Source organism: Neolamprologus brichardi, chromosome 5 (assembly GCF_056152115.1).
Source record: "Neolamprologus brichardi isolate AB-2024 chromosome 5, ASM5615211v1, whole genome shotgun sequence".
Lineage (NCBI taxonomy): Eukaryota > Metazoa > Chordata > Actinopteri > Cichliformes > Cichlidae > Neolamprologus > Neolamprologus brichardi.
The window spans coordinates 6365001-6385044 of record NC_142108.1 but is presented as its reverse complement, the minus strand read 5'-3'; the positions used below and the strand labels follow the sequence as shown (position 1 = coordinate 6385044).

The 20044-nt window shown below is 41.6% G+C and overlaps 3 protein-coding genes and 1 pseudogene across 6 annotated transcripts in view; 3 read left to right on the top strand and 1 right to left on the bottom strand.

Annotated features, from left to right (window-relative positions):
• Positions 1-236: 236 nt before the first annotated feature.
• On the bottom strand, positions 237-3779 carry snai1a (snail family zinc finger 1a). The gene is made up of 3 exons (XM_006810156.3): positions 3406-3779; positions 2371-2883; positions 237-1702 (listed from the first exon to the last, which is right to left on the bottom strand). Exons 1-3 carry the CDS (start codon positions 3479-3481, stop codon positions 1518-1520), a joined length of 774 nt encoding a protein of 257 aa, XP_006810219.1. The 5' UTR covers positions 3482-3779; the 3' UTR covers positions 237-1517.
• Positions 3780-5514: 1735 nt separating this feature from the next.
• tp53inp2a (tumor protein p53 inducible nuclear protein 2a) lies at positions 5515-10446 on the top strand. Of its 2 annotated transcripts, none has more exons than XM_087841268.1 (4): positions 5515-5655; positions 6322-6490; positions 8919-9009; positions 9830-10446. In XM_087841268.1, exons 2-4 carry the CDS (start codon positions 6382-6384, stop codon positions 10062-10064), a joined length of 435 nt encoding a protein of 144 aa, XP_087697394.1. In that variant the 5' UTR covers positions 5515-5655; positions 6322-6381; the 3' UTR covers positions 10065-10446. The 2 variants fall into 2 exon arrangements, with proteins under 2 accessions (XP_087697394.1, XP_087697393.1); XM_087841267.1 differs by having other exon boundaries at positions 6319-6490.
• Positions 10447-10652: 206 nt separating this feature from the next.
• On the top strand, positions 10653-14378 carry LOC102782009 (glutathione hydrolase 7-like; annotated as a pseudogene). The gene is made up of 14 exons (XR_015719066.1): positions 10653-10791; positions 10941-11353; positions 11446-11563; positions 11638-11705; positions 11784-11857; positions 11969-12150; positions 12238-12331; positions 12414-12544; positions 12643-12731; positions 13294-13446; positions 13575-13692; positions 13784-13921; positions 14009-14108; positions 14219-14378. The product of XR_015719066.1 is annotated as a glutathione hydrolase 7-like (transcript).
• Positions 14379-15562: 1184 nt separating this feature from the next.
• The window catches only part of cyld2 (cylindromatosis (turban tumor syndrome) 2), a 5857-nt gene continuing 1375 nt past the window's right edge, over positions 15563-20044 (top strand). The window contains exons 1-12 of one of the 2 annotated variants that reach the window (XM_087841266.1): positions 15563-15703; positions 16062-16572; positions 16869-16995; positions 17457-17698; positions 17780-17948; positions 18579-18711; positions 18873-18977; positions 19200-19279; positions 19388-19454; positions 19540-19672; positions 19747-19855; positions 19944-20044. The exon at positions 19944-20044 is cut by the window's right edge and continues 18 nt beyond it. In XM_087841266.1, the coding sequence (XP_087697392.1) occupies positions 16138-16572; positions 16869-16995; positions 17457-17698; positions 17780-17948; positions 18579-18711; positions 18873-18977; positions 19200-19279; positions 19388-19454; positions 19540-19672; positions 19747-19855; positions 19944-20044 (1701 nt within the window). In that variant the 5' untranslated portion in view covers positions 15563-15703; positions 16062-16137. Of the gene's footprint in view, positions 15704-16061; positions 16573-16868; positions 16996-17456; positions 17699-17779; positions 17949-18578; positions 18712-18872; positions 18978-19199; positions 19455-19539; positions 19673-19746; positions 19856-19943 lie in introns of both variants that reach the window. The other variant, XM_087841265.1, reaches the window with a different exon arrangement.

Genomic DNA, 20044 nt, shown 5'->3' with positions numbered 1-20044 from the left:
GAAGTAAATGGCAGGTGCAAACTGGAAGCAGGTGCATTCAGTTGTTTCCATCCATCATGAGCACAGTGTGTTCACCTGCACATCTGCAGCTCAGTTTCAACATCCTGGTCATTTCGCTCACTAATTACAAGGCGCTGAGCAGAAATTTCCCAGTTAATGATCAAACAGACTTTCATGAACCGACACTTCTCAGCCGCGCTCGTTTCGTCGCATCGAAGCGGAGATAAAACAGCCGGTTTGCAGGTTTTAATAAACATAAATTACTTTATTGAATGAAAGGATATCAGCTGCGAAATACAGGGAATAGGAATTGAACACACAAGCATAGCACAAAAATATGACATAACGCATCACTTGCACATTGCACTATTAAACACTGCCATAAAATGTTCAGGAAAGTTTTTAAAAAATTCATCTTTGCATTGTCCATTTACAGGGTCCTCATTACATCATAGGCAAGCACGTCTCCGTGCTGTAAACTATAAAATTCTTTGGTCCCAGCCTTTTTGCATTTCAAAACTTTATAGAACTAATTTCTACTAATACTGCAATCATTTTTTAAAACCATGACTACTAAATGAGGTAAACACACAAGGCACATTTTGGTTTCAAAAATAATATAATTTCAAGGCACGTACTTATTTGAGTTGTATGGCTTTGGCTGACATTATTAACACTGTGGTAACCTAGAATGCATGGCAGAGCTGCACAGTGAAACTCCTTTGGAAAATAACAGACGAAAACGGCTTTTCCTATCTCCTAAACACATCAGATTAAAGAGAAGGTTTGGATGTAGCCAAAATAGAGGCTTATAATGATCCCCCAACTGGTGAAGAAAACACTAACTGGTGCCATGCTTTTGTGATGACATGCTTCCTCTTTTTTTCTTAAGCAAACCAAGGGCAGTGGAAGTCACCTGCTATCAACCAGCGAAGGTCAGGGCTGTAGCACCTGTTAGCACCTCGTCTATCTACACCACAGTACCGAGGACAGCTGTGTGTGCACTCAATTGTGTGTCTGTGTGTGTGTGTGTGTTTTGAGACACGCTAAGAGATTTACTCCACCCACGCACCCCTACCTCTGAGCAGCTGTGTCTCGGCCATGATCCTGAGCTGACCGGCACCGGGACAGAGACGGGAAAGAACACCTCTTAACCCAATGAGTTCACTACATATTTGGTGTTTGGAATGGGCACAATAGCAACATAGGAGCTGATATCAAGTGAGTGTCTGCATAGTGCAGTTCAGATTTGGTCCAGCCTCAAGACCTTGGACTATATTTAAAAAGAAAAAAAAAAATCAGCTTGTCAGCTGTTTTTAATGGTGAAAAAGAGGCTTGTAAAGTCAGATCCATAATGAGGTTTAATTCCATCCAGGTCTCATAAAGCAGGCCATTTCATGCTCTTTGTGGCCTTATAGGTCCTCAACAGGGCAACCGGGCTTGTGAAAGCCTCTTCTCCATGGCTGCAAGCCCTCCTGAGCTCTGAGTGGGTCCCCTCTGCCTCCCTTCAGGCCGTCTCACACCGAAGTGGAGCAGCACCCCGAGGAGCTGTGTTTCTGCAGCAGTGACATGCGGCTGAAGGTGCGAGAGCACACGCTACACTGGTACTTCTTCACCTCGGCGTGGGTCTGCAGATGAGCCCGTAGATTGGAGCGGTCGGCGAAGGCCCGGTTGCAGTGGGGGCAGGAAAACGGGCGCTCACCTGCAGGGAAAAGTTTGGGAACATATGATTTCACTGGAACTTCCCTCTAGATGTGAGTAAAAATCCCATACAGGGACACAGCTCAAGCATCACTGAGTTCACAAGATCTTTCCACTAACACCTCACACACAGCAGTCACATTGTGAAGATAATAAAGAATCACATGGCAGATCGGTGGGGTCAGAGACTGACTGAATTAGCATGATTTAATCAGGGCCAAATGAGATTACGCTAACAAGTTGCTGCAGGTACTAAGTGCTCAGTGATAGCAGGGAGCCCTCAGGCTTTCCTTAAACCTTTTGTCCCTCCATTCTGCCGTGATAACCAACAGCAGTGGTAAGATAATTAGCAGACGAGTCATTGTTGCCGAGACATTAAACACAATATGTAATCAATGAGTGCAAGGTCTACAGAGGGCTTCCCTGTGTGATAATGTCTGCTGATTGAGTGTTAAGCTCATCACATTGATTGTCATGGATATCCTGCTGCCTCATACACAGTCTGAATGATAAGGGAGTGACCTGCTGCTGACTAACAATGATGTCAACTCATACGCAGAGCTACAAATTTTCAGTAACACCGATTTCTTCATTCATGTGTCAACAATCCATTGGAGAGTTGCCAGATACCATACAGTGTTGCACAATACGTGTGAAAATGGGTCTTACCTGTATGTGTGCGGATGTGACCGCGCAGCAGCCACGGCCTGGAGAAAGCCTTCCCGCAGGTGGTGCAAACGCAGGGCAAAGTGTGTGAGCGGATATGCATCTTTAGAGCCCCCAAGCTGGTGTACTCTTTGGGGCAGTGCTTGCAGAGGAAAGCTGGCCTGGCAGCTGTGGCAGGGGTCTCTCTCTCTTCTTCCTCCTCTGGGGGACTGATATGAGCCATGACTCCTGTGCATTTCATCCGCTGGCGAGGGCCATACGTGTGCACGGGTTCAGGACTAGGGGGGTCCGAGGTGCGCCCCTCATCTTCCTCTCCACTGCTGCTGGCATTGCTGCTGAGGCTGGATGGGGAGCTGAGGTCCAGGGGCCCTGTGTTGGCAGAGGGCTCTGTTTGGGAGGCTGGTAGGTAAAGGGTGGGGAGAACACTCAGATCCCACACCAAACCTGTGGTGAAGCAGGTGGCAGTGGTGTTGACTGATGAGAGATCAGCAAGAGTATAATTCTCCAAATAAGTGTCTGTTAAGGAAAGAGGATGATTTCACAGCCAGTGTTAGAAAGCTTACAAAAGTTAAATATTAAGCTTGTAAATGCATTACTGAAATCTAAAAGTAAAGCCATTCTCTGAAAACAATTTTATCTATTCTCATGGACTGCATGAATTCTCTTCTTGACTGATTTAGGTTCTGCGTTCTTCTTGTTTTTTTCTTTTCCTCATGATTTACTGAGTATAAAGTTAGAGTCATGGGAAGGCTCTGTGGCCGCTTCCTCCCACGTATTCACAAGGGCTTGTAACATGAATGGAGCTCTGTCTGGGTGCAGGAAGGGGGGTAAAGTGCATCTAACGGGTCCCAACTTGAACGGGGAATAGACTGGTTTGTAGTCGGACCAGACTTACAACACATTTAGAAAATGTTCTTACATTCGACTTGAACTTTACTTCTACAGTTAGAAAAAGGGACAGTTACATGCCTCATTTGCGACGCTTATGTAAGGATGCTTTCATAATTCATTGAAAGGATAAACAACTTCGTAACTCACCGTTCTGGCATTCCAGTTCACTGTAGTTTGGCTTTTGCTTAGCAAAGTATTTCTTGACCAAGAAAGATCGAGGCATTGTCCTTCTTTGAGGGTGTAGCAACTGTGCGTCAAAGTATCCTGTGGTCACGGCGCACAGTTTCTAGAAGACGAAAAAGTCGCTTATAATCTTGCTCTGCGGATCCGTGGGAAACAGGGTGGAAAAAGTCCTCCAACAGCCCCAAAAGTTAAAGTGGAACTTCAGCAAAAAGTCATATGTACAGCTTTCATGAAGAGTCTCTAAATACTGGCCTCTGTTCTGAAATACTCTGACACAGGCAAGTAGGGGTGTGCTCACCCCGAGGGCCCTCCCCACCTTCCCACCTCACATATCGCCGCTCAAGTGCTCAGAAAGAAGCTTTCACGCTCAACACACTTTACGACAACAAAAACATGAGCCTCACAGCCTTTCCACAGGAATCCAGCGGCGCTGAGCCGCAGACGAGAAAAGGTGAAGGAACCATAGCGAATTGTTTTATTGACATGCATGTAAATGGCAGTTTGGGTGACTGTGGCTCTCTGTGGTGCAATAATGCAGATTCTTGGAGGTGTGATGACAATTTGCCCTCTATTAAGCTCATATAATTATAGATACGGAAGGATATAAACATCTGACCTCATATATACGTAATAATAACACCGCAACAATAATTCCAAGCAAATGAAAGAATGAGAATAACCATATGCTGATTTGAAAACACACTGGCTGCTATTGTGAAACGGCATCTTGACTTGGTTTAAAGTGTCATCGGACTTTCCATTTTAAGAAAGGTGCAGCTTGATATAGAATAAGCTGTATGCCAGTTTATCAATTTATGGACCGTAGATCAACGTCAGCAGAGTAACGGCACCATCTCCTGGAAGAAAGGAAGTAAAACTATATGACCATTCACGCCATGTGAAACCACTTTGCTGTCAAAGCGGTCTTCTTGCGTCTAAGTCAGGTCACCCATGAAATAGCTTTAAACAAACTAAGAAGAAGGTTGTGCACGTTTGAACAGCAAACGTGATATAGTAATCCACGATTTAAAAATAAGATCATTACTGAGAACATAACACACAATAACACAAAACAACAGATTCACGAATGACACAGATGATAAACCAGTAGCAATAATCAGTTTGTCCTACTGGTAGGTAGAAATCCTGGAGTAAATCATAGTCTTCTGATTTTGAAAATAAAATAAAAAGAACACTGAAATTGAATATACCTGACACATTTAAGCTTACATCCACACAGTGATTTTTTTGTGTAAATTTCACGCACGTGTTTGTCCTTCACATCACGGACAATGAGCCGATCATGGATGTCCACAAGGTCCTACTGTGAAGCAGCACACACACATATAAAAGTGAGCATGGATTCTTAGTTTTTCAAAAAAGCTCTGTGCCATAGGCTGTGCGCTTTGGCGTTCAGCTCTAGTTAAATTTCAGACTTAGACACGTTCACAAAAGATACAGTATTTTTCGTACACGTGTTAATATTCAACTGCGATTGAAATAGGTTATTGAACGTTAAATACTTATTTATTTAGGCCTATTTATTTAATGAAACACCCAGTAATATGGAACAATAGCAAGGGATGTTAAGATGCGTTAACCTCCTTTATCATTTTAGCAAACCAATAGGTGGAGACATAACACCAATATTTGTCCAGTTCTTTCCGCTTATGAAAAAAATACCTTATTCCCGTGCAAAACATGTTTTTTTTTTTTGCCGCAAAAAGTCAAATTTTAGTGTTATTACTTCACAATATCGACTAAAAATCTCTCCCTTTATTTAGTCATGCAGCAAAATACAAAAAGTTACGTTGGTGTAATTTGTATAGAAGTGATTTACAAAGCTGAATAGACCGAACAACAAACAAACGTTACATAAAATATATCTAGCTATCATATATATATATATATATATATATATATATATATATATATATATATATATATTAAATGAGGGGAATTATCTTAACAAAAAAGTTTCATCTTTGACTAAACTCAAATCAAAACGACAAGCTCCCTCTTGGCCTCTGATTGGTGATCTGCTCCTGGTGGGCGGGGACATGGGCGGGTCTGTTATTGAGCTATCGGTTGAATATTTGAAATCCAAAACAACAGTCGCGTTGAGGTGCGTTGTAGCATTTATAGGCTTATTTTGAATATATGAACCCAGCTGAAACGCCATAATGATCTTCGAGTCAAACTGAGAAAGCGCAGGTAAGGTCGCTGCAGAGCTGCTCTCACAGGCTGCTAACGTTGACGGGAAATAGATAACCTACATTTGAATTGTTGTCATAAAGCTAAATTTCGTTCGCTTGTTATTGCGTTGGACTGATAGGCACTGCTGGCCGTCAAAGGTCTTTTGATTTGATACGATATAATCTTCTGTTTTTGTAAATGAGGACGCCGAGTGAGCAAAAGACATGCAACAATATACAACAAATGCATCTGATAATGAATTCAGGCTGTGAGAATAGATGAAAATATGATTCAATGATATAATATCTGCAGTGTTTTAATTTTCATGCATTTATACAAAAATAAGAGATAAATCTTTATGAATTAAGTGCCGTAGCTTCCCACTGGTCAGATATTTGATGAAAAGAGCCCCTCCCCCATGTATCTAGAAACAGATGGTCACTAACAATGCAATTCTTGGGGAGTGGGCATTCTTATTCAAACCAGCAAACTACTAAAAATTTCATTGGGCATCCCAGTCAGCTGACCTGAGACTGCTTGAATATGTTAAAAGTAATATGGGATCTCATGGCATCACCCACTCCCAAACAGTAAGGGGGGGGGGGGAAATCAAGGGCTGTGTTGAATTAAATCAGGAAGTAATGATATTTTATTCTTTTTGAATTTTTCTCTTGCCCACAGCAGCTGAAGAGCATTGTAACACCCGAGCACCGTGCAGAACAAAGAAGAGCGACTACAACAGACATGTTCAGAACAATCGCGCGTATGCTTTTTGGAAGAGAGGAGGAGACCCCCGAAGATGTCAAGGCTGGAGACACGATGGAGGAAGGGTGGCATGTTGTCACTCACCAAGGTCAGTCATGCAGCATCTGTCAGTAATATAACATATTAAAATAGTGACATATTTTACATCATTCCAACAGGCTAACACAAAAATGGTCAAACAAAGTTAAACAAGATATTAAACTTCTTTCATGTATGTTTATGTATGTATGTTTGTGTGTGTGTGTGAACTGCGATTCAGTAGGTCATCTGTTAGTTATTTAGTCCGTGAACTGCACGCCTTGATATTGAGTGTTTGTTTTACACGCGAGTACAGTGCTTAGGCTGGGCCATATCATACCGTTCACAGTAATACCGGTATAATGTTGGGTAACGATAAGAAAATGAAATATCGCGATAGAATATGGGTAAAACGCACATGCGCGGTGCCTTTGTTTTCATACGCACATGGCGGCGACGGAGAATGAGAAGGGTGAAAGCGAATCGTTGAATGAAATGGATGAACCAGAATTGGTTTGTAAAAATGCTGCAACTTCAGTGGTGTGGAACTAGTTTGGCTTTCCTCCGTCAGATACACAACAAAGCACTATTTTTGATAGAGCATGCTAAATACGGCACACTTAAAATCAATCCTTTGATTTTTCTGAAAAGTGCCCCTTATAATCCCTTGTGCAATGTTTCCTCTAATTTTTCATGTGTCTGCGCAAACACACAAACACCCTTGGACCACTGTGAGCGACATCAGACGTGTGCACTGTGGTCACGCCACCATCTAATCCATCCAAGTTACAGGGTTTATTAAAATAATCAAATTACAGCATTTATGTTAGACTACTTTTAATTAACTGCTTTAGCCCACTTACAATGAAATTTAAAAAAAAAATCTTGTTCATGACCTGTGTCGTATGTTAACACTATTGGAAGTAAAAATAACTTGAACTCCAATTTTGAAAACACAACTTTCTTTCTTTTTTTTCTTTTTATTTTAATAAAGCTCTGACTTGTATTATGAGTCTGTGGTCTGGGAGAGAGTCCTGTAACTCTCTGTCTGCAAAATACAGTATATAATGACCAATGTTGGGCAATTAATTAAATAGTTACTTCTTTAAAAAAGTAACTGAGTTTTGCAAACAACAAAGTTTTTTGCAGCTGTTTACCTAAAAATGCAGCTAAGGCGTTTTTAAATAAACATTTCAAACTATTTACAGAACAATCAGCTGTTCTGCATCAAATCTGATGCCACACAAATTATTTGTGCCACTCCAAAAAATAATTTCTGTCCACTATGAGATGAAGGAGAACAACAGCCTGATACCTGCAGGCCTGACAACAGGAGATGTATCACTCCTGTAACACCTGTAACATTCAGCAGTCGCCTCATTGTTCTGACACACACAACAAAACTACACTACACACTAACTACACAAGATTTGCGCTAAACGTCGCAAATCTCTCACATCTCAAAACTCCGCCGTCACTCCTAAAACTTCCCCCTTCCTAAACAGCTAAATGCCATGTTGCCATATCATTTTTTGATTGGTCGACATGGTACATTTTTCGACCAATAGGAAAGGGTGGGGTTTTTTGGTTTTGTTTTTGCTCACAGGCGGAGAGTGCTTTCGAGCGTTTTCCTTATAAAACGCTGTTTTTACTGTTTCTCCCGCAGTAAATATAAACAACGATAGTATTCAGGAAAAAAACAAACATTGCATATATTTTTATCATAACTCTGGTTTTACGTGGCCTATCAACACAATTTAAAAACTGATATAAAGTCCACACTTCTTCCCTCAATTGTTCTGTCTGTCCTGCTCACATCTCCAATGGTTGTACACGTTGTCATTGACATGGCTTCACTCCACATCAGCTACCGCTTTGCTAGCTAAAACACCGGTGTCAGCACATAAGGACGCTGTCATAGCCTGTCAACGACGTTGATTAGCTGCGTATATACGAATGTGAATCGCATTATTGGCTGGACTATGGGATAAGGTGGCATCTTTCTAATCCCATATGGGAGCAGCCAGTCACTTACTGACTAACACTGCAAAACAGAATTGTTCATTTTAATTTCAATTCAGGTTAGATTTTTCTTTTTTTGTGCGCAACGCAGATTTTCTGTGCGCAGAGACCGTGCCAGCAGTGCGCAATTGCGCATGCACGCAGCTTAGAGGGAATATTTCCACTGGAAAGGCCTTTTGGTTAAACTGTCAGGAAGGAATTTGCATTTGCACTGTTAAATTTTTATACAACTTTAATGCACATAAAAACAGCTGCTTGTTTAAGTGTAAATACATTGATGTTTTTTTCCCTAATAAAGTTATGGAGTTGTAAAGTATTTTGTCTAGTGTCAATTATATCGTCAGTTATATCGTTATCGGAAATTTCCAAATGTATATTGTGATAAATATTTTTGGTCATATCGCCCTGCTCTAATGTGCAGCATACCCTGGGTTATTACCCAGTCATATAACTGAGGTCAACTTCTGTCTTCACAGAGGCAGGTTCAGCAGAAAACCAGGATACAATGTTGACTGACAGCCAACCATCCAGCTCTGTTCCTCAAGGAACAGACATGGAAACTGACTGGTGAGGTCATCGCATGCTTTTGTTTTTTATTGTTTCTGTATTATATTTAAAGTTAAAATACTTTAATAAATGGACCTATTATGCTAATCTCTAGCTTCATAATTATATTCATTGACTTTAGTAAAGTAAAGATGATTCACAATTCAAAGTAATCCTTTATTTATCCTATACTGGGTCTGATGCAGCCCCTTTACACCCTCTTTTTAAGACATCTTTGCTCTGATTGGCTGATTGCCCCTCCCCACACACACACACACACACACACACACACCGTTTGAAAGCCAAAGAATAAAAATGAAAAAGCTCAATCCCCAACCCAGCTACATCAGCAGATCTCAGTGACCTTAAGGCAGGGTTCTCGAACTCCAGGCCTCGAGGGCCGGTGTCCTGCAGGTTTTAGATCTCACCCTGGGTCAACACACCTGAATCCAATGATTAGTTCATTACCAGGCCTCTGAAAAACTTCAAGACATGTTGAGGAGGTAATTTAGCCATTTAAATCAGCTGTGTTGGATCAAGGACATGTCTAAAACCTGCAGGACACCGGCCCTCGAGGCCTGGAGTTCGACACTTGTGCCTTAAGGGATCATAAGGTGTTAAGAGATCAGCAAAATATAATGATGCCAACTTATTAAGGGATTCAAAACATGTGATTAAAATCTAAAAGCAAGCATTTAAATTAGTAGTGTTTTAAACTGGCGGTGTTTAATGTGAGCATCTACCACTGTAACATTGTTTTTTTTTTTATATATGTTATATGCAGACGATAAGGAAAAGCGTTATTGTCCGTTTATTGTATTTATTTTATGTGTCTGGCCAGCGTTGCAGATGCAGAGCCCACAGCACAAAGCGGGAGTACCGGGACCAGCGCTCAGTCCGTGTTCAGCTCTTTGTCCAAGCCCAAAGCTATAGCCAAGATGACACAGGCTAAGGTTTTGGCAGAGCGGCACCATGTGTCCCGCAACGCTATTCAACGCCAGAACCGTGTTCGCCAAGGAGTCCAACACCACTCCTACCACCTCCAACAGCCAGGCTGTCGCAGCCTCAGCCACTGAATCTCTTCACTACAGATTGCCTCACTCACACAAAAACCTAAAGCAACTGAAGACAGACAAAAAATAAAAACAAAACAAAAACACTTGTAGTCTTTTCCACGTTTCTGCAAATTAAGCTAAACATTTAATCTTTATGTGCCAACACTAGTTAACTGTTACCAGGCAGCTACATTAGCATTTGAACTTGTACTGTATCTGAATTTGAAATAAAGAATTCACCTCATAAAATGAGATACACTAGGTTTCTTTTTTTGTGTATGTGCACAGGTAAATTTATACAGTGTTGGACCAAGTGCTATGCTATGTTTGACACCATGCACTTCCCTGTATGTTGTTGGTTCAGGACCTTTTTTTGATACGTCAATAAAAGTATGATTTTGCAGCTTGTTTGTTTCTTTTGTTTATAGTGAAATTACAATGTCCCACAGACAGTGAACTGCTCACTCGCTCACAGATGCAAACAGTTGATCTCATTAGTTTGGAGGAAATTGCACCTGCTGTGTTCTGCTCCTGCTGCAGGAGGAGCGCGCTCGGTGGGGAACTGGTGTAATCTGGAGGTTTACCGTGAAGTTCAGATCTTGTGGTGATATGGCGAGGATGGAGGCGTCTCCTGAAACTAAACTTAACAAGCAGTCAACACTTGGTTACAAGAGTTTTGGTAGTTCAAATCAGCTGGCTGATGGCTCATCACCCAGTGACTTAACTTGTGACTTGACTAAAAAACATGGTGAGGAATTGGGAGGTAGAGTTCAAACACAAAGATATAGTACTAGTAAATAAGGCGTCTTATTTAGAGTCAGTTCAAATTTGCCTTGAAAACCCAACAAATTTCAACTCAGTTTAAAGTTGCTTTTTCCTTACTTGCTGCTGCCACAGATCCTTTCCATTTGAAACAGCTGGCACCTAATGGCACAAATTTGTTTCACCAAAGTCCATCCAATCAGGAGGCTGATGAGGACTGCTCCAGCAGAGGCACACCAATAACTGTCTACGCTCTGTCTACCATCTTTGCCATTGGAGTGTCAATTGCTTTGGTCCTGCAGATTTACCTGGGTGAAAGTTTGGTATGCAATGGTGTCTAAAATTTGCACGTCGAACCCCTGTCGCATTATTTCTCGTCACGGCAGTTGTTTACAGGTCTTCCAACACGGGGAGTTGTTTTCGGATCACGAGCGCTGCACCGCACTCGGTCAGAGAGTCCTTCGTGATGGTGGATCCAGTGTGGATGCTGCCATCGCCAGTGCCTTGTGTTTGGGAGTCGTTCATCCACACGTATCAGGTGTTGGTGGGTATGTGATTTGCTCATTGCTCGTTGCTGATGCGACTTCTATTTATAAATACACACGAAAGTCCCTGACCTTTTTTGATTTCCTCACTGTAGAGGAGGAATCATGCTCGTTCATGACATACACAGGAATGAAACCAGGGTGATCAACTTTCTGGGATCTGCTCCTAAAGCATTCAGAAGGGAGGTGCTGCACAATGTTTCACAGGCCAAGGTAGTATAAAGGCTGGGGTGGAGGAATCCTGAAACATCTGCATTTTTTCATTTGCACCTATAATTTCTTTTCAGGCAGGTCTGCAAGTAGGAGTGCCAGGCATGCTCAGGGGACTGCACCGTGCCCACACACTATACGGAGGGTAAGAATATAGAAAGTTCATTTTAATTAGGTGTTTAGTGTGTTTTTTGTCACACGTCATGCCATAAATCTGCTGCAGTCTGCCATGGGAGGATGTTGTCAGCAGAGCTGCAGCTGTAGCAAGAGAAGGTTTCAATGTGTCTCACAGTTTAGGTGAGACAAACTGCTGCTCTTTGTATTTTCTCTCCTCTCTTCCTTCACAATACAATAATAAATACAATAATTTTAACATCAGGATGTTTTTTTTTTTTTAATCTTCTACAGCTGATGCTATATCAAAGGTGAGTGGTGAGCAGCAATCTCAAAGCTTCAATAACACATTCATGCCACATGGAAGACCTCTGAGTGCTGGTTCATATGTGAGGTTGCCTCGCCTGGCAGGAGTCCTGGAGGCTGGTTTGTTGAATTTCTACCATGGCAACCTATCTCAAGAGATTGTAGATGAGGTGACTGATATACATATACAAAATGGCATGACTTTGTGAGTCAAATATGACATGTTTTTTAGTCCGGCATTGCCTTTCACTACAAAGGTACAAGCAAATGGAGGCGTACTAAGCAGAGAAGACATTGGTAACTACAGTGTGGATGTAGAGCTACCCATTGAAGCCCAGTACAATGATAAAGGTGACATTTTACACACCAGACTTGATAAAATTATCTTTATTTTCTTCATGTCTTCATCTGCAGTTTGTTATTCTTGCCTTAGAGTTTATAATTCAAGTTCCTCCTCCTCCATCTGCTGGTGCAGTGTTGCTATCAGCTCTCAACTTGTTAGAGGGACTCCATATCAGCAAGAGCAACGTAACAGAAACTCAAACACGCCTCTGGATCGCCGAGGTACTGGGGTGTGAATACCTCCGATATCTTTGTATATTATGACCTGTTGTAAATGGCAGTTCTCTTACATAGGCGTGCTTTGTTTGCTATCCATGAAGGCCCTGAAAACAGCTTTAGCTATGGCCAGTGGTTTGGGTGACCCTAATTATAACTCTTCGGTGACTGAGGCGCTCTCTAACATGCTGAGGTAAAACATGTTGCAGGATCATAATCACTGTTAGGGTTACAGCTAATGACTGTTTTCAGTAGTGGGTGTTTACAGTGTTTTGGTGAATGGGGAGTTAATAAAATATAAGAAAGCAGAAAAAAAATCCCACCATACCCAGAAACAACAGAGGTTTTGTCCCAGTAGAGAAAGTACAGGTATATTAAGGGTCGAAGCATTACACTGGAGGTCTGAGTCACTAAAATGTTATACTTGAACACACCTCCAAATGCACTCTTATCCAACTTGGATATTACTTTACAAGAAAAAGTGTCAATCCTCACATGAAGAGTAGTTTTCCTTTTTTGTTGATAAAAGATTCTGAGAGATTGAAGAAAAAGATTGAGTCACTTTCATATGTCCTTGTTTTCTAAAGAAAAACAAATCTATTCAAAAAAACAAATTAAAAAATTGTCACAAACTATTAGGCTCTAATTCCACTCATCTTTGTTTAACTTTAAAAGCACTTAGTTTATACTAATATCATTCTTTTGTGTCATAAAATCCAAAATCAACTACAAATTGATTTTTTCCTCTGCCACAGCAAGAGTCAGGCTGAAGTCTTCGGGCAGCAGCTGAATTACTCCCACACATCTCCATCTGAGTACCTCTCCCCTATCCACTCCACCCAAACAGAACTGGTGGCTGGACAGGTCACTGTCATGGGACAAGATAAGCTCATTGTGTCTGTTGCAAGGTGATTGGGTTACAGCCTACAGTGTGACTCTGATGATCAAACCAAGATATGTGTGGTATGCGCTTCTTGGAAATGTTACATGGTTTTGTTTTTTTCCCCCCTCTGCTTTTATCTTCATCCTCCTGCAGTTCCTTGAGCAGACCATTTGGGAGCACACTCGTAACTCGATCAGGCATCGTTCTTAACAGCCTCATCCTTGATTTTTCCTGGCCAAATACAAGCAGAGAACAACTCCAAATTAATCAGGTGCAACACCATCAAAAAATCTCAGGCTGTGAAATCAGTCAGGTATGAGGCACAGTTTTAGATATTACAATCGACTGTTACTCGCTTACAGGAAAACTGTGTCGAGCCAGGAAAGCGGCCCCTGTCGCTTCTCATGCCCATTATAGTGGTGCCGGCTTTGCATAAATGTGGGATCCACATGGCAGTAAGCACCTCTGGTGAACAAAATGCCCTGAGTGCGATCACCCAGGTTTGATCTCCTTACGTTATGAAGAAAGTTGGCTTCACATTCAGTTTTATAAAAATATTTGACCATAACACTGTTTCTATGCTTCAGATGCTGGTCAACGTCTTATTCTTCCATACAGAGAAAAATGACAGCTTTTCCCTGACAGGGTTCCATCACCAGTTTGAACCAAATAAACTTCTTGTTCACTGTGAGTATCACTTTGCCTTCTGCAGTTGACCTTTTGCCTTTTTAACTAATACAATATATATATATAATTATAATAGTAACTTCCTGCTTTCTAATTTCCCTCCCCATCAGCTCATTTTCAAGGAGACAGTGGGCAGAGTTTCCATGCAAAGGCCCATGCAGTTCAAAGAGTGAGGACAGAGGAGTCTTATTAAGCCGCGGAGTGCCTCAGTTGACTGGTGGTTTAATACAGTGTTGTTTTTCTCCTCAACTTTATTCTTGAAATAAATATTCTCACAAGCATAGAGCTGTCCTTGTACTTTATGATGTAAATTTATGAAAGTTCTCTGGTGATTACAATCAGCCAACAGGGGACAGCCAGCAACACAGATTACTTACTAATGAAAAAAGACAAAACTGAGTATTCATATTACATGTTCCAATTAAAGGAATGTGATTTAGTTGCTCATATAAAATGAACTGTCATTTAATGCCAGTTAAGAAAACATGTACATGCTTGCAGAAGAAAATAATTTCTGTTATGTAAAACTGATGTACTTTCAAGATAGCGTGATGCAGCTATGTAGAATGTGTGGTAGAGAAGGACACGTCACATGTATTCAGTCAGGGCAAACGTGCCACTGGGAGCAATGCAGTCTAACTCTTGGTTACTGTAAACATTTTCCCCCAGTGTGTTGGTTACTTTTTTTTTTTTTTATAGCTACCAGAGTGTAATACATCGGTAATTAGATTAGGTGACTTCATACTTCATGTATAAGAGGGAAAGTAATCCTCAATAAGCAGAAAAGATTAGAGTTTGTGTTCAGACATCAGGTTGCAGCAGAGGCACTTCTTAATATCCAATCTACTGATATGTTTATGAAACAACAAAAAGACGAGAGTCACATGTAATCTTCTGGTGGAGCAGGTGTTTTGTCGTCATGGGCGTTTAGGTAGATCTTTCAAAGTTACATAACAGACGAGTGTCAGGGCCCAGTGTTATTCACTCAGCATGTCAGTGCTGTTGATGTTGTGGCTGATTAGTCCGATTTGACCTCTGTCAATTATAAAATTGACAGATGCAAAATTCAGTATGTGACCCTGTTTTTTTTGTTTGTTTGTTTTTAACAAACTGCACTCAGACCTTTCATGAACTCTTAACCTGTGCAACCGCTGGCTGCTTTAAATTTCGTCTCTTAATGATCAGTCAAATTCAACGAAAGCTCCAAGTTGGACAGTAAATACTTCAATAAGGGAAAGAAAAGATTCATATTAGCTTACAGTCAGCTGATCGCAGCAATAGTTCTTAACTCTAAATCAGTCTGCAGTCAAATATTTGCCAGATTGAGAGATTTCACAGAGAGCACTTTTAGGGCGGAGAAGCCGAGCGCCGCCAGGTGGGCGTTGGCGGTCACATGGAGGCCAGCATTTAAATGCCTGTAGTTCAACCCTCCCACTCCACAGCAGAAGCCAAGAGGAAGTGATTCACCTCTGCTGGAGTCACTTGCTTAAAAAAAAAAAAAAAAGAATAGTAATAAAAAAGCGCGATTAGTTCATGCTCCAGCAGTGGATTAACCGGATACGAACGAGGCTTATTGTTCTTAATTCATGATCGCAGTAAGTCAGTTTTTGAAATTATTATTATTTTAAATAATAAACCAAATCGTTAATGATTGTAAGTTAGAAATGCTTTTTTGAGTAAGTTCAAAGATCAGGCTCGTTTGTTCATTTAAAGAGCTGGGGACGCCTATATTATATCCTGTTGTGAACCTGGGTTAACTTTCACAGGAGCTTAAAGGGAATCATGTCTGTAATAGTTCACCTTATAAGTCAGGGTTTTATCCATGACACAGCCTGCAAATAATCAGCCAATGTGCTTTATTTGAAAATGCGTCTAACTTGTGGTTCTAGCGAAGTATCCTCGATTATATCTATTGGGCTACATTGTTACAGCACTTCTATCGCATTTCTGCAGGTTACCTGCTTATATAAGCACAGTATCAGCGTTCAACCGGTCTGACAGACTGTAGTGGTGGGAATAAAGGGTTTCAATGGAGCCCAGAACTGTTTTAAACGAGAAGTTTTTCATCGTCACTCGTGGGAAGTCGAGGAAAGGCTTCTGCCGAGGATGTATCGGGCGCATAGAGTCGGAGACGAAGCGTGGAGAGTTCGTGGGGCTCCTGTACGGCGGGAACAGCAACCCAGGGACCCCCAAGAACGGGGGCCTGGTGAGGATAGAGGACATGTACCCGCTGACCCGCCACCAGGCACAGCTCCTGCTCTTCATTTCCAGCGCAAGCAGACGCCTGGAGCTGCTCTGTAACCCGCAACTGTTCTCTGCCATCTGTGAGCTGTCTCAGGACGACCTGGTGGTGGTGAAGCACAAGAACGGACACCTTCCCGGTTTGGTGAAGAACTTGATGCAAATCGGACGGAAAGACAATAAAGACGACCTGTACATGCTTGCCTTTGAAGTGGAATTTGTGGTGAGTTCATTTTATAATATATTTTTACATTTTGATTTGATGATTCAAGTTGTGAAAATTATGGAGTGCACGATCATCCAGATAACTGCACGTGCTCTCAAGTGCAACCTTAATGCTTTAAAATGCACCGAGATAAGGATGACTATATCGCTCTGAGTGATCAGTCATGCGACTGCAGCCAGATAATGTCACTGCAAATGTACAGATGCATCAAACTGTTTCTGTTCTGTATAGAAGAATAACGTCAGAGTTCCTGTTTGCTTTTCAGTAACTGTTTTTCCTCGTTTCCTACACAGGACACCGATCATACTTTGTCATCCAAGAAACCACCTCTGTCCCTTTTCAGTGCTGCAGACATCATCCAGGTGGTCCCATCTTACTCTGTCCCCCTCGGACTGCAGTGGAAAGATGCCATTTGTGGGGGTAAATGGATTATTAGCCTCACACACAAAGTTAACAAGTCGGTTTCAAAGCCATATGATGGCTCTCAGGCTTTATCAAAGTCCTTATGTTTTGATAACAACACTACCACAACTACAAACATGGTGCACCTACTTCTTACTAAACAGCAAACTAAATTCTTGAAAACTGCTTCCCCAACCACAACCCTAAGAATGCAAAGAAAGTGGTCCCACTACACAACTGGAAAAACTGGTTCTGTTGTTCTGGAATGCAGAACAGTAGAATTGCCACATGATCTGCCTTTCTTTTTCCTTTAGTAGAATGTGCACTTGAAACTATCTACATACTTCAAATATAGATCTTTGTTAGCTGGATGTCAATCTGATGAAGCAGCATGTGACAAGCCTAAAAAAAAGGAAAATGTCATATGACTTTCTAGGCATCTCATCCTCACCTCTACATATCGTGATATATGTCTGCAGGTTTAAACAGAAAGGCGGTGACACGCAACAGCTGCATTGCAAACATCGGATCTTGTGCACAGCCGGCGACAGAGAATCACACCGAGCAGAGTTTGATTCAGAACCAGAGTCTGAGCTCAGTGCCTTTGGAGGTGGGATCCGTGGTGGAGGTGGTTTCCAACTCGGGGATCACAGTGTACGGGGTCATCCGGTGGTTGGGTGTCCCTGGAGGAAAGACTAGTGAATGGGCTGGCATTGAATTGGTGCGTGACTAGAAATTTTTGCAGTTGCTTTTAGTGTGCTTTGGTGATCTGTCGTATTAATGTTATAAATCACTATTCCAGGACTACGACGTTAAGGGCTGCTCTGATGGGATGTATGGTGGTCAGCGGTTTTTCACTTGCAAGGAGAAAAGAGCTTTGTTTGTTCCCATCACAAAGTGCAGCCCCGATGGCAGGTTTCTAAGTGCCTCTACAGGAAAAGAGATCCTCAAATCCACTGACACCCCTCCAGGTTCGACACCTTACCCAGTCTAAAACATGCATGCACAAGAAATAAAAACTTGATATTATACACAAATTTACATTATTGGAACAGATTGCCTTTTTTCCTGGCAGTTCTGTTCAAAGTGTTTTGGTTCCTTATGTTTCTATTATATTATAGTTTTTATTGTACAAATGATTGCTCAAAATCCTTTAGTCTACAAGACAAAGATGCAAAATGCGAAGTTTTCCAAAAAGAACTCTTGATCAGGGCGTGAGGATTATGTAAAATTCATACTTAAAACTTTTGGGCAGCTTTTTAAAAATGTATTGTTTATCTGTAATTTATACCTGTGTTTCACACGGCTTGTAAATGGTGTAACGCACAGTGAAATAGTATAGAACCTTTTCCACATGATTCTCCTCCGAATATTCCCACACCTTTCTCTCTTTGGCAGGGTTTGGTGACAAGAAATTACGTAAGACTTGAGACAGTGCACACAGTGACACACTTTTTGTCATGTCTGACAGTCCTGTGAGCTTTCTGCTTTAAATAAGCCGATTAATCATTAATCATTCCCATCTAAAGCTGCCAGTAAAGTCACGAAGACTGTGTTAAAGTGTCATTTCATCATAGCATCTGCTTTTCTCGCCTCTTTAGTTCCTCCATATGAAGACACGGCCGAAGATGTGCCACCTATCCCTGAATCCGAGGCGCCACTTTTGTTAGTGGGAAAAATGAAAGGGATTCAGGGACACATTAACTCCTGTTACCTTGATGCCACACTCTTCAGGTAGAACACGCTCACCATCATCCCCCTTCAACAAACTCCGATTTGCTTAGCTTTATCTAAGCTAATCGTATCTAGAGGAGATCACGTACAACCATGGAGCATGATACACTGTATTCAGATAAGTCCACAGCTGACAATAACGCGTGGTTCTCCTTCCTCAGTTTGTTCAGCTCATCTGTGACCCTGGATGGTATCTGCAAGAAGCCTGCTGACACAGACCAACCCATAACCTGCACCCTGAGAGCAATAGTGAACCGTTTACGCAGGTATAGACGCTGCCTTCAACACTGTTTATCTCATTTTTTTTATTATCATGTTGTTTGCACAACCAGGACGTAGTGGCTTTTCACATAGTATCAGCTGATAAACGAGTGCTGCTGTTTTCTGCCTTGATGACATGGTACATTCACATGTGTCTGTATGGTTAATGTGTTCTTACACAGTGAATTCATGCAATTGTTTTCTCATAGCTAATCTATTTATTTCAGACAAGGCTTCGTGCCTGCAGAGAGTGTGATGAATTTTCGGACTCATCTTGGCTGTGACACTTTTCGGACAGAGGAAAAAGGTACGCGCCCGTATCTTGAAATACATTATAATATAATAAAAAAAATCGGAGGCCTTTTTTCCAGATTCATTTATCTGTTCTTTTTTAAACTGCCTCTCGTCATTGTAGATCCAGAGGAGTTCATCACAGTCCTCTTTCAAAAGGTGCTTTGCACGGAGCCTCTGCTCAAACTCAGGTATGAACTTGAGCCGCCCAGGACTGAATATCTTACTCTATTTTACTGAGTATAGTTGAGTTACTGAATATGTGTTCCCCCGCAGATCGAAACGAGAAACGTCCCAGGATGCCTACACCTTCCAGATCTTTCTGGAGAAGGAGCAGATGGGACATATACCCACGGTCCAACAGCTGATGGACACGTCCTGCCTGTCAGGTGACCTTAAATTTGAAACGGTGAGTCCTTCTCTTAGTAGAAGCGAGAGTGTCTTCCTCTGTACAGTCATTAATACTTTTTTTATGTCCTTCAGATGCCGTCCTGTCTAATAGTTCAGATGCCGAGGTTTGGAAACAAATACAAGATGTTTTCTCACATTATTCCCTCCTTGAAGCTGGACATCACAGATCTTCTATACAACTGTGAGGAGCAGTAATAAGCAGCACTTTCTTAAAAATTGCATTAAAGGAATCCTTAATAATGCTCAGGATCATCTGCTTTGTCCAACAGCTCCGAGGGAGTGCTTTGTCTGTGGGCGTTTGGCAGAGTACGAGTGTCTTCAGTGTCTGCCAGATCGCAAACTGCAGCCAGGGAGAATCAAACAGTACTGT

What these genes read in the sequence shown, in the direction of transcription:
- snai1a (XM_006810156.3), bottom strand. Translation starts at nt 3,481, where the DNA reads ATGCCTCGATCTTTCTTGGTCAAGAAATACTTTGCTAAGCAAAAGCCA. An exon ending in TGAACTGGAATGCCAGAACG is followed by an intron (nt 2,884 to 3,405) that starts GTGAGTTACGAA and finishes TTTCCTTAACAG; the next exon opens with ACACTTATTTGGAGAATTAT. An exon ending in TCACATCCGCACACATACAG is followed by an intron (nt 1,703 to 2,370) that starts GTAAGACCCATT and finishes TTTTCCCTGCAG; the next exon opens with GTGAGCGCCCGTTTTCCTGC.
- tp53inp2a (XM_087841268.1), top strand. Translation starts at nt 6,382, where the DNA reads ATGTTCAGAACAATCGCGCGTATGCTTTTTGGAAGAGAGGAGGAGACC. An exon ending in GCATGTTGTCACTCACCAAG is followed by an intron (nt 6,491 to 8,918) that starts GTCAGTCATGCA and finishes CTGTCTTCACAG; the next exon opens with AGGCAGGTTCAGCAGAAAAC. An exon ending in ACAGACATGGAAACTGACTG is followed by an intron (nt 9,010 to 9,829) that starts GTGAGGTCATCG and finishes GTGTCTGGCCAG; the next exon opens with CGTTGCAGATGCAGAGCCCA.